A 13,820-nucleotide genomic window follows, 5' to 3' on the forward strand; every position below is an offset into this window, starting at 1 on the left:
AGAGGTCGCGTTACACGAATAGCCTACATCATAGACAGAAACACTTGCAGTGTACTTGCTGGCGTTGAATGACCGGACCACAGATGTCTAAAGCATTCCAAATGCCTGTGGAAGGTTTGACTGATTGGATTTGAAATTTGGATCCTCGTCCGTCGGAGCTGATTCGATGCTTAATTGCTGACTCACCCAACCTCCTCCCTCCCCAAGGCCTAAGTTCATCGAAGATTTGAAAATGGTTTCTTCATCAATGAAGTCTTTAACTACGCTGCCATTCCAAAATCCATTTGCCATTTTCCTCTTGTTTTCTTTTCGGCGCATCTTTTCTGTTCGACGGGAAGGCCAATTTAACTTCTTTTTCCTATTGATGGCTAGTATCAGATGGACCTTTAATTTTATAGTAAATGATTAGCGAATTTTCGAAAAGGGCACTTTTTTCTTTTTGATATAAACTACGAGTATCCCAAGTCAGTGGGATCAAAACGGGGTATGCTTTATTTTGTATAATTCGTTGCAAAAATATTTATTATATGTGTGCGTGTCTATTGTCTCTCTTATCCAATTAATGAATGAGTGCGTTAGAAACATCAATGAGATAAAACCTGTGATTATTATTATTAATATTTTTGGTTCAATGGAAACTCAAAGACCCATAAAGAGGAGTAAAATAATAAACACTCATTGATTAATGTCCTTACCAGTGCGAGGTCTAGGGCACAGAGTAGTGATTAATTAGTGAAGTTTGTTAACATTAGATACTGTGGGCGAAGGGATGGGTTGAATGATATAGAAAAATGAACGTAAATAATATGTTTCAAATTCGAGACCGTTCACTTACATTTTTTTAAAAATAAATGATAGATACGCAAAATATTATGACACAGCTACTAAGCAATAATAGTAGCTTATGTCTCATTGTTCAGTAATCTTAAATAAAGATTGCAATATTAGATATGTAGAATATTGTGACACAGCTACTAAGCAATAGTTCATTGATAGTGATCATAAATAAAGATTGCAATACTAGATATGTAGAATGTCATGATAGAACTACTAGACAATAGTAGCTTATGTCGTTGTCAATGATCATAAATAATAATGATTGACAGTCATACTTCGGAAAAAAATCAAATACACCTAACTGGTTTGGAAAAAAAAATACAATAACTCTCTTGACATTCATACTTTGGAAAAAATCAAATAATCGGGTAATTACAATGATCATAATATATTCATATTATCGAGGCACACAATCTTCAAATTTTTAATCGATATTGCACCCATCCTATGCTTTATACCATTGGTAATTCTAAAGGTTCATAATTGACCTTTCCCAAAAAAAAAAAAAAAAAAAGATCAAAACTGAAGAATAGTTTGTCCCATAGTTATTAAATTCTGGTTGAAATTCGACTCAGAGAAGTGATCGAGTCACTGGATTACGGTTTAACTACAAATTGAGCGAGTCATCGAGTAATCAATTTTAATTATGAATTGAGCAGTTCAACCGCGGGTTATACAATAGTTATATTCTATAATATAAAAATATATTTTAAATTATAAAAATAATAAAAAATTTTAAGCTAATGGTTCAATCGACAATTTTTTCTTGATTCATCGATTTAACCATCAAATCATTAACTAATCAATGAGTTTCTTGCTTGCTTAGTCTAATTAGCAATCCAGTCCACTTCTATAACGGGTTTATCGGGTTGGCCGATTTGACTGCCGAATCTAGTTTTGTAACTACAGTTTGTCCAATCGTTGTCACTGTTAGGCCCATAGAAGACAACGGTCAACGCGTCAAATACTAGAGAATTGCCTTGGTCTTAGACCAGTCACGCGAAGAAAGTTGCAAAATTCCAATTGCATCTGACTACCAATTTCCGGTACTACTTTAATTTATGCAAAGACTGGTTTCAGCGGCGCGTATGCTGGTTTTTGATCGTTCCAGAGCGTATCATGCTGTGGTTGCTTGCGACTTTTGAATTCTGATTATCAGTGGTCTTCTTAAAAAAAAAAAAAAAAAAAAGTGTGTAGATTTAATAACTTTCATCCGGGGGGATGAAATAGGTACGGCTCGAAGCGCTCCTTTTACTTTAGCCATGTTGTATAATTTAATAATATTTCCAAGTGACATGGGTATCGTGTGTTGTCATACATTACTCTTCATCACCTTATTAATTCATCCTTCATCGCACCCCATGTGGATCCACAAGACCCACACTTATCGAGCCTTGCCGGTCAAGAAATTGCTACCGTTGCGAAAGGAATCGCATGCTTTTTTCCCCCCCCGCCCGAAACTCCTTTTGAGTCCGAAAATTCATCAGGATACACGTTATGGTCTCGATCATATTAGTACGACTTTCTGTCCGTAATTTTTTGTTTATCGAGAATGTTTACCCTAGATTGACCGGACCGTGGGGGATTAGTCGGGCCCCGTAAGCATTGACCCGGACACCCCGTGTCGACAGAAAAAAAAAAAAAAAAGAGAATGTTTACCCTAGATTGCCATTTCCTCGAGAGTATACCTGGCAATTGAGCGGGTTTGACGAATTTTGGACGGGTTAATATTGAGTTTTCATTTAAATGCAAAAAAAGATTTTATGCTAATATTTTCACAAAGAAAGTATGGTAATTTTGGATTTATGTAGTTTTTACATATTGAGAATACGGTTTATAAAAACAAAAATCTTTTAGCATGAATGAGTTATGTGGTAGTTATTAAGCACCGAGTGCACGAGTAATTGTAAGTTGACATTAACGTCTCAAAATTAATTTTGAATTTAATAATGTTCAAATTCTTCATACTGCACATTTTGATGACGATAATATGAATGAAAAAAAGTCGCATTCGAACTCACATTGTCACGATGAATCTGGCAATTATTCTAACACATCTGGCCTTTTTCATATATAGGGTGATACCCTATTAAGTATGTAACCAAGGAATTAAAAATAGGCCAAGTAAAAAAATTTTAACTTGTTTGACGAATTATGTTATAATCACAAAAGATGTTTATAGCAAAAAATAATAAAAAAAAGTCTACAGTTGATGCTTTTGAGTAACTACTCACCCTTTTAAGATTGTGTTGATTATTCACTTGATTCAATTAGCATAAGTTAGATAATGGGTGCCTAACACAAATACCCAAACCGCCAAAAATATATGTGAATTTTTATTACCCAACCCAAAATTAACCCAATACCCAACTTACCCAACCCAACCTCTCAAATTAGTGGGTGGGTTGGGTGAATTATTGGGTTTTAGGCATAATTGCCAGATCTACTCGAGAGATAAGAAAATTTCACTTGTGTTAGACTGACACTGGGTAAGAAGGACAGCAAGACAAAGTCCATGCCTTTAACACGCCTCCTGTTAGAAGGAATGCAAAATGGAGGTAATCACCACCACACTCGTACAGAAGTAAGTCAGGGATCTGGCATATATTCAAAGACATTGATTTAGAATTTGCCTATCCAGAGCTAAAATTACATTTCAGCAATAGGACTAACGGTTACGAGGGTCTAAAAAGCTCAGAGCACAAACCCTTACATTTTCTGTATATCAGTGAAATTGAACTTCTCTCACAGGTGTGTTTTGTGCTCTTCATTTTTACATCTTCACAATGGGGGGAAGATAGAGGAGAGCAGCAAAATGGCAGAATACCCACTATGTCGGATCACCAATCGATGAAGCACCAACTCTTCCTATATATACACGGTAGTCCTTTGAAAAAATTATCCAATTTCACCCTAAAAAGCTCTTACTATTTTAATGTGGGCTTTTGTCTAATTTTTGTGAACTGTACATCCCCATTTAATACAGAACTGATGAACTTCTCTGCCTCCTCTGTTGTCAAGCCACTTTGTAGAGTTGCAAACTTCCCTTTCCGTGACTTGTAGGCCACAAGAAGCTGGTCAACGGATTTAAATCCAGATTTATCTAAAGCGGTTAGAAAGGATTGCTGCTTTGCAGCATCCAGAAGGGCATAGGAAACTGAATCCCTTGAGCCAAATGCTACATTTCGCCGTCTTGATAGTGATTTCTGAGACACCTGAAAATCCAAAGAAGCAAAAAAGAGGAAAACGTTAAATTTAACTGAATGCTCATCATTTGGACAAGTTTGCCAGAAAGAAGGTAGACTGAATAGAAAAGAAAAATAGAAGTAACAATGACATTGTCAATCTAAATCGTTAATGTGATTACACGGGTTAAACAGTACTAAAACTAGAAATCAAACTCCAGAAGTAAACTATTTGAAGGTATAAGCTATATCCACCACACCTGAAGTCCAACTAAACCCCATCCCTGAGGTATTTATGCTAGTACATCTGTCGATGATTAACACTTGACAACCAGGCTCTTCCTGGATATCTATCTTATTCATACTTCAAATAATTTCCAACTAAGTCTTTGTTCATGTCACAAATAATTAGTTTAATCATCTATAATGTGAGGCATGTTCATCTCCTTCAGTCAACAACACCCAATCTCCTATTACATTTCACAATTTCATAACAAATTGGTTTGTCATGTCTAGCTATAATGTTTATGATGAGCAGACATTCGTAAACTCCACTGAGTACTATTTTTTATGCTTGTCAACAAATTCAGAACACTTACCATTCGCAAAATATGTTCCAGATTGTCCCTTGCCTTGGATGACCTAAAAGCTCCAATAATGCAAACAGGAGTTTCTTGCCCACATATATCACCAAAATTATATGGTGTAAGCAAGGGGATCTTTCCATCGTCTGGTTTTGTCCCGTCCTTTTTACTCTTTGCTGTAGCTGCCTTCTCATTCATTTTCTCAAACTTGTCCAGCAAAGCACTTAAATCTTGTATTGCTGATTCCAAGTCCTTTACAGAAATGCCAGTTTTCAAATTATGCTTCTCTCCATTTGATAGCCAACCAACTATGGCAGGAAGAGCGTCGACACCTAGCCTTCTGACCATTGGATCTGAAACATCATGTACCTATGAATAAGCCAAAGTAGCTGTTACATCTTTCTAAAATATAGCCCAAAACACACACACACTCACACACACACTTTATGACTAGAGAAACTATTAAGCCATAATAGGAAGTTCAACAACAGCCTAGCTGTCACTACCTCAGCATCATAGAAGACAAAGGATTTGTGATACAAGCCACTCAAAACACGCCAGATAACAGGAGTGTCTCTCTTCGTTGAGAGGAGCATAACTTTTGGTAGAACTCCAACGGTCTCAGAAGCAAAATCAAAGTGATCCAGGTTGACACGTTTCGAGAATTTAGGCAAATGATCCTGGCAAAAACTTTTCAAATTCTTTGCATCCAAATCATTATTATACTCCACCAGAGTACCACTTTCACTTGATTTGTAAGAATAAACAAGCAGCCTTGGTGTACGGTGAGGGTGTATACCAAGTTCCTTGCAGAAAGATGTTTCAGTATCACAATTGACACTTCCAACCTGCAGGTGTAAGGTCGTGTTCATTAGAAATATTGCAAAATCAGCATCAATGAAAAATGACAAAACAACATAATAAGGAAGTACCTTCAGTGCTCCCTTTAGAGAGGCTGCCACCTCGCCTATCACAGATTCATAGTATTGCATCCCCCTTGAAGTGGATTTATATGATAGCAAAAGCCAGGTAATTCCTTTATCAGATATTTCTTTCTGGTAAACTAGTGAGTTCACAGGTGGAATGCTTTTAGGGGTACTTCCAGCTCCACCATATTGGGACCTGCCTGAACCACCAAAACCTCCAAAATGGCTCCCACCTCTATCACCCCCAAAGAAATTAGAGAAAATATCATCTAAACCAAAACCAAATGAGCTCTGGCTGCTTGGACCACCAAAAGAAAATGAAAATGATTTTGATCCTCCTTGTCCACCCATATTTTGCCAATCACCAGGCCTGAATGTAAAACCACTCTGCCCTGGTCCACCACTTGTGAAGTAGGTATATCCACCATGCTGTCCAGAATTGCCAGGATCAAATCCAGAAGAGCCCTTCTCATCTCCATAGAGATCATAGTTTTTCCTTTTCTCCTCGTCAGACAAAATATCATAAGCTGACAACAGTAAAAAGATATTTCCAGTGAAAGAGTTAGTAAGCAAAGCAATCTAAGCTCCAGATGATTGCTAGAAAAATTACATGCCCTCCTCCACCAAATGCTCGATTTATAAACCACTTTAATTGGAGAAGAATGCATGCAATCAAACAAAAGAAAGGATGCCGTGTTATAAATTTGATGTCTCCTTCAATAGACAAATATAAAGCTGCTTGCGCGGGGGGTTTTTTTTTTTTTTTTTTTTTTGGAGGGGGGGGGGGGTGTGGGCCGGGGGGGCAACCATTTGGCTACATAGAAAGGAGGAGGAGAACAGCAGGAGAGGAATGGAAAGAAAAGAAGTGCCATTATACCATTATTAATCTCTGCAAACTTCTCCTGTGCACCCTTGTTTTTGTTCTTATCCGGATGATATTGAAGAGAAAGCCTGCAAAAGAAGACATGACAACATTAGTGGGAAAATGCAACATAGAAACCCAAAACGAAAGGCTTTACTAACAGAAGTAGCCGACAGATCATCGGTCTGCTAAGAAAATCAGTTCAGTATCATTCAGCCAAGCATCATCATGAGTCATGAAGGTTTGGAATACTGTCATCAATTCAGTGTGCATGTATGCTGGTCACAAAAGAAGATCACTGCCCATGCATGCCCATGCATGCCCAACCACTGTCCACGACCAATGCCGTTGTCAGCATGTCCAATGAGGGCACCATATAAATGTTGTTTACTATCAAATTAGACCAGTAACAAGCTATGACAAGGCAAAGCCGTCGTATACTTATATCCGCAAGAGGCAATCCCTATACCCATCCTCCACCCCTATACCCACTCTCCACACCCTGAATCAAAAAAGAAAACAAAAAAACCTTCCAGGATCCGGGATCCAAGATTGGCTCACAAATGTACACCATACTTCCTGGATTTATTAGGATCGTGCCAAAAGCTTGAACAAGCTTTCAAGAAGAAATCCAGGCAGAATTACATAGTATCAATGTGTATTACACCTCCTCGTATACCATAAAATTAGACCATAACATGGCAAAAAAGTAAAGATTACAAAATCACAACAGTAGCATGACAGTGAAGAGTAGCCAGTCTTCATTCACAGGTATAAAACCATAAATTAAGAACCAAGGAATGAAAGAGCATGACACATGAGGAAGGAGCTTTTATATGTGACATACTTGTGAAAAGCCTTTTGAATCTCACGTTGACTTGCGCTGCGATCCACCCCAAGTACCTAGTAGAAAGCATACAACATGTAAGTGACAATGTGACGTAAGGAATAAGCCGGATACTAGTACCCAGGATGCAATGACACCAAGAAATTACTATTTTCAAAGCAACCAGATGTTCTGAACAGCAATACGTATCCTTATCCAAGCAAGACACAAAGTTCACTGAATGCTAATCTGGGCTTGACTAAAATCTGTAACTCCCACATTGACTACTGTCTTAACTCTCCAAGTGACAACCCAACTAGGCCCTCTCTCCCTCCCAGTCGGGCGTTCTTGCTACGCTTACCAATGCTAACAAAATACGAATATCAAAATCATATACATCCTATATTGTCCTTCTGCCCAAAAGGGAAAAAAAAGAAAAAAAAACTCCACAGAAAGGAAGATAAATCGAGAGCAATACCTAGAACTGTAAATGTAAACATGGTTTAACACTAGATTACAAAATTTTAATACATAAGCTCCAGCAGACAAAAAAATTGCAAAACCAAGAGAGTGAGAGACGAAGTTACCTTGTAGGGGTCGAGGGTTTTTGATTCTACGGCAAAGAGAAAGATTGAGACAGAGACAATAATCGGCATGGCTAATGAGGCCTTCATGGCTGGATGCTTATTTGCCTAGCTGCGATATTTGGGAACGATCGAATTCTGTCCGGCCGAGATTTGAATAACGATGCGTTTCAGAAGCAACGGGGATGAGAATTGGAGAGCAACTCGCATTTAATTGATTTCGCGGGATTCGTTTTCCAGACGGTTCGGCCGTTGGATACACGTGGCCTCTTTTTAAGGGATCCACGACTTTTAACCAATAAGGTGTTAGAGTTCTTTATTTGTGTAGGACCGACCGACTTAGGCTTGTGTCCATCCACCCGCGTACACGCTCTCACGTGCTCGAAGGAAGGAGCTGCATTGCTTGAATTGCATAACTTTCCATTAAAAAAAAAAAAGGGATTAACAAATAAGAACACTTTGTCCCCCTCAATAAAAATAATAGGCACCTTGCCAACTTGATTTTATCCCATCCTTTGCACGAGAATAGAGAAGAGCTTCGTAACATGTCTAATTTAACAACAGTTTGAAACCTGGCCATTATAGTCCATTTACCACAACCTTAAATTCCAAAATTTTCTAGTAAACTATTGACAAATGAGAGTATAACAATTTTGAATACAATTTTTGTTTTGTTTTGAAATTGCTAATATGGATGGAGTAGCATATGAAATCTTCAAAAATCTAACACATGAATTATACCTCCATTTCTTGCCTTCTGTGCGTCTAGCTAGTTTCTCTATAAAAATCACACTACATATTTATACAACATTTTTTGAAATATATATATATATATATATAATTGGAGTGTCTCGAAGTAAACTGAAATTTCATAACAACGAAAAAAAAGAAGACAAATTTACAAAAACTTGCAAACACCTCCCCCTTCCTTTAGACAACATCATACTACGATCAAATTGAATAATCCATACATTGCAAACTCTTTAAACACAACACTTAAAGCAAATTACAAAATTCTCCTATTTTGTATAGTTCTTATGATGCTACTCTTAAGATTTATTGTTCATCTTATAAATTGAAAGAGTATTGATGTCACTTCACACTGCCCAAGGACAATTTCAATATGATCGAGTAAACATACATTTATACCAAACAAATTATAAATCATATGACATCTAACAACGCTACAAGAAATTTAGGCTTTTCATGGCTCTTCAGATTAATGCAAGTCACATAGAACTTATTTTTCATGACATGAAATTCATGGATATAGCAGTAAGTTAGTTTTAAGTCACAAAATGCATGATTTTAAGTCACTAATAATATAAATGACATTCATTCAAGAGTCACGATCATTCTTGTGACTTGTAAATTAGGGTCACCGTTTACGTACTCGCAAGATCAATTGTGACCATGTAAATGGTGATCATAATTTACAAGTCACAATATTAAATGTAACTCATAAATGAATGTCATTTCTATGACTTAAAAATCATACTTTTTGTGACTATCTCTAGTTTCACATCCTAAGAAATAAGTTTTTTGTGCCTTGCAATTCTTCGACAAGTCACAAGAAGTCTAAAATTAAGGTAGTGTAAATTCTAAGTTCGTAAGCCAATACAGGCTTAAATTTGCCCTTAAAGGAAAAAAATAAATAAAAATATGTCAAATTATAGATTTTAAAGTTACGTTGAGTATCATTTCCAATGTTAAGTGGTTAACAAGAGAACCTCACATATCTACCAACTAGATAAGAGAACAACTCAAGTTCTCCATTGATGCCAAGTGTCAAGGTCTCATTTGAGGAAACAAATTTCATTTCTTTATTTTGGACATTAAAGAGAGGGAAATGTCTATTTGAGCCTTGGTATTCAAATTCAAAGACTTAATAGTTCCTTACTATTTAGGGGCTAATTGGTAACAATGGTTTAATTATTTTCATTTGTTCCTTTTGTTTGGTTTTTAATTGGTCAGAAAGGTCAATTGAATCTTTTTATGAAAACTAGCTCTTTAAATAGTTGCTAACTATTTAGGGCTATTTTTGTACATTTCAAATTATTTCTTTTACAATTTCCTGGTCAAATGCAAATAGTTGTGGACTATTTATGGGCTCCTTTTACCACATGGGTTGTTTTTTAATTATTGATTGGAATTAAAATATTGCTGTGTCATGCCCCTTAGAACTGGTTGCTCTGTCATGTAAGTTAGTCAACACCACCTAAGGGTCTTATTAGTCAGTGAAGTGAAGTTCCTTTCCCTTTCTTTCCATCGGATAGGTAGCTAGAACTTGCTTCCCCTTTCTAATTGTCTTTCCTGCAAAATCTTCACTTTTCTACCAATTCTTCCAACAACTAATTGTCTTTCTTTTTGATTGCAGCCCAGAAAATCCTCGACATGCACGTGAAGTTTTCTTTTGCCCGAAAATTCAGCTCAGTTAAATTTCTCTTCCCCCAAAATCTATCATCCTGCAAAATCTTTAGTTTTCTACCAATCCTCCAACAACTAATTGTACTTTCTTTCGATTGCCACCGAAAAAATCCTCCACATGCATCTGAAGTTTTCTTTTGTCCCGGAAATCGGCTCACTGAAATTTCTTTTCCCCCAAAATCTGCTCACTTTAGGGATTTAGGGATGACTGTTGTACCGAGTTATCATCTATGGTACAGCTTCCAAAACTTACTATTGCCAGCCTTATATATACTTCTGTTTCCGAGTTTTGCCAGCATTCAGCCGAGCAAAGAAAACATAGGTACGCTTCTATATTCTCTCCTCCTATTTTGACTGGAATTTTTTTTTAATGTTCCTACCTTCTGTTTGTATTGTCTTCCGTTAATTAAAGACTGTTATGTGTTTGATGTTATGTATAAAAGAATATAATTATGATGATAATTCTTTGGATTAACTTATCTTTGTTTTTTCTTCTGTTTTTTAATTTCAAGGGTTGCCCAACTTTTAAGAGGTGCCCTACTGTGAAGGCTGAAACTGGGTGAAAGAGTCCAAATATCTGCAGATCCCCAAGAATGTAGTGGATGGAATACAAGCAACATAACGCAACAGATGCATTAGCAAGGTTAGCTGTGTATTTCCTAGCAAAGTGGGAGTTGATGAACATTGACCTGTTGGCTCTAGAAGTGAAATGTGATTATTTAAAATTTGAAACATATGTGTGGATGATCAACATTTGACCAACCATGTCGATATGTAGCGTCGTGTACTCGGTTATCAAAGAAGAAAGTTTTGAACTATAGTAGCCGTTTGTGTTCCACCACTGTTTTATTGCTCTAGGAGTGTTTGAAATTTTGCCGTCTACCTGAGTTATACGCAACAAAAGAAGTGCTGGGAGCATTTGCAGTTTTTGTATTTGCCGAGAACTTGCCGTCTTTTCATCTCATTTGCGGAAGAAAACTTAAGCCAAAGATGACATCTTACCGTCGCAAGTGTATTCATTTTACCACCGTTGTATTCATTTTTTAGTTCGGTTGGTGCTATTTTCTACTGATTAAAAATAAATATTGCTCCACTTTGATGAGAGGTTGTATTGGTGACAACTGAGAGGCGCGAGAGAGAGCTCACTACTGTGTGTATGGTTTTGCATGGTAAAATGTGGGCGCGGGTGGGCGGGGCGCAACAACGTCCAGTAGTAAAGTAGTGCCACTTGAGGGTCCGTCTGTTTGCTTGTAAAATAATTTCCCAAGAAAATCTTTTCGCTGAAAATCATTTTCTTGAAAAATTCGCATTCTAATATAATTATCAGTTAGTATCTCTCTACTACTACTATAGACAATCCATGTTAAACACCACAATCAATTTGAGAGTCAAAAAACGGTAAAAAAAAAATCTTTTTAAAGCATTCATAGAAAATTCTATGAACAATTGAATAAGATGATGTAACCAACAATACTGTTGATTTAGATTCACTGAAACCTTTTGCAGAAGTTTGGTTTCCATTGGATAGAGTAAAACCTTTTTTCTAGAAAAAAAATTTTTGGACGCTTTTTCAACCAAACATTAGAAAAAAGGGAAAACATTTTTTTGAAAAAATTTTCCATCGATACAAATAGACCCTAAGCAAGCATGTTTTGATAGAAAATTATTTAAAATAATTTTTTTAAAAATCATTATTTTTTTAATATGATGTACGTTAAATAAAAATTAATTTTGAACTCGTGTCCTAGGATGGAGAAAAATATTTTTTAATATCATTATCTCTAATATTATTTACCTCTTGAACCTTAGCAAATTATCCTCATTGTTACAGATTTAGTTGCTCTTGAACCTTAGCAAATTATCCTCATTGTTACAGACTTAGTTGATCATATCAGTGGGTGGGCCGTTGCATAGCACGGCCAGAACAATACTAGTTTCTCTATAATTGCCGTGCTTTTTCTCTAATATTTTTTAAAACTCGAAACATAATTCATCATGTCCGTTCCTGTATATATCTTCTTTTTCGCAGTCTACAGCCAAAATTTTATACACCAGATCAATACTATAATTCAAGTTAATAATAATTTCGTTAAAAGTGACAACGATGGAAAACCAATGAAAATCGCAATAGCCAACAAAAAAGGTTGCACCATAGCGTGTAACGTGTTACGTATCTGATTGTATGGATAGCAAATAGTCACTTAATTTGAGGGTTCACCGCCATATTGTCTGTCTGCCACTTCATATCTGCAAAGCAACATCGATGATTTTTTTTTGGGGTATTAATATAACCAAAATAGTTAAAACACATCACTTAATAGTATATGTGCATATGTATAGCAAAAAACCTCTAAAAAAAGTTCTGTCAAAACCTTCTAAAATCTACAATAGTGAAGAAATTAACAAATCAATGCATTGTATGCATTAAAATCGTTTAACAGAAATATATTTGACATGTATAAAAATATGCGAGAGAATAGGCAATAAGCATATCTGATTCTTGAGATCAGCATAAAATCTATATAAAATTGCCTTTAAAACAATCACAATTCTCACTAGTCTATCGTAATTTTTCTCGTGCTCATCTCAACTAATACAATATTAAAACATATATATATACATATATATATATATAGTCCATATGGCTTGGTAATTAAGAAATTAATAAGACAATAAATTACTAAATAATTTCTCTATACCTTAAACAAGTAAATTACTAAAATTTGAATATACTTGAAAAACTTCTAAACAGAAATATGAAATATTAACTATTAGGAAGTTTGGTTCAATGATCAAATTTTACCCATTCGGGCATTGTGAAAGTGTCTTTGCCTATGTACGGATCTCGATTAACTTCCATAACCTTTATTTATTTCAACTCTTTCAAGAAGGGCCAGAAGGTGTAATCACTAATCACCGGTACTTAGATGAAAATGCACGTGAGTGACGTTAAATCCTGAATATCCATCCTTCATTCCGTAAAGTTGCAAACGAGTCGAATCGTGTCGAATTTAAATATAATTAAACCGAATCTCAATATAATTTTACGAATCTCGAACTTGACGAATTCAAAATGTCAAATTCGAGCTCAAGTTTGATATTAAAAAAAATAAAAATAATTATTTTATTTTTAAAAATAAATAAAATAATATTTTTTAATAAGTAATAAAAATTAGGAATATATATATATATATATATGTAATTTTACTATTAAAATAAAAAATTATAATCAAACTCGAATCGGCTTCTGAGCTATACTAGTGAGTGTGTTTGGATTGAGATAATTTGAAAAACAATACTGTAAAAATATCTCTAATAATTCACAATCCAAACAGACCCTATAATTTGCCTCACAAATTTCAATCACCTTTTAATTTCACATACATCACATCACAAAAAGTGCTATAGTAATTATCTCAAATAAATCATCCAAACAAACTCTTAAATAAGCAGACAATAATATTTTTTAATTCAAGTTCAACTTGATCAGTTTAAATTCAACTCGAGTTCGACATTAATCGAGTTGAAGTTGAGTTCGGACTCGAACTGCTCGCGATCGCTTAGATTCGTTTGCAGCCAGCCCTACCCA

At 35.6% G+C, this 13,820-nt stretch overlaps 1 protein-coding gene across 2 annotated transcripts; it reads right to left on the bottom strand.

Annotated features, from left to right (window-relative positions):
* Nucleotides 1-3,334: 3,334 nt before the first annotated feature.
* On the bottom strand, nucleotides 3,335-7,996 carry LOC113774874 (dnaJ protein ERDJ3A). Of its 2 annotated transcripts, XR_003468834.1 has the most exons (8): nucleotides 7,808-7,996; nucleotides 7,242-7,297; nucleotides 6,410-6,483; nucleotides 5,539-6,059; nucleotides 5,113-5,454; nucleotides 4,622-4,975; nucleotides 3,701-4,052; nucleotides 3,335-3,664 (listed from the first exon to the last, which is right to left on the bottom strand). XR_003468834.1 is itself a non-coding variant. In XM_027319524.1 (7 exons), the coding sequence occupies exons 1-7, from the start codon at nucleotides 7,892-7,894 to the stop codon at nucleotides 3,765-3,767; spliced, it is 1,722 nt and encodes a 573-aa protein (XP_027175325.1). In that variant the 5' UTR covers nucleotides 7,895-7,996; the 3' UTR covers nucleotides 3,335-3,764. The 2 variants fall into 2 exon arrangements, 1 of the variants encoding a protein (XP_027175325.1); XM_027319524.1 differs by having other exon boundaries at nucleotides 3,335-4,052.
* Nucleotides 7,997-13,820: the final 5,824 nt, after the last annotated feature.

The sequence above is a fragment of the Coffea eugenioides genome, chromosome 6 (genome assembly GCF_003713205.1).
Source record: "Coffea eugenioides isolate CCC68of chromosome 6, Ceug_1.0, whole genome shotgun sequence".
Lineage (NCBI taxonomy): Eukaryota > Viridiplantae > Streptophyta > Magnoliopsida > Gentianales > Rubiaceae > Coffea > Coffea eugenioides.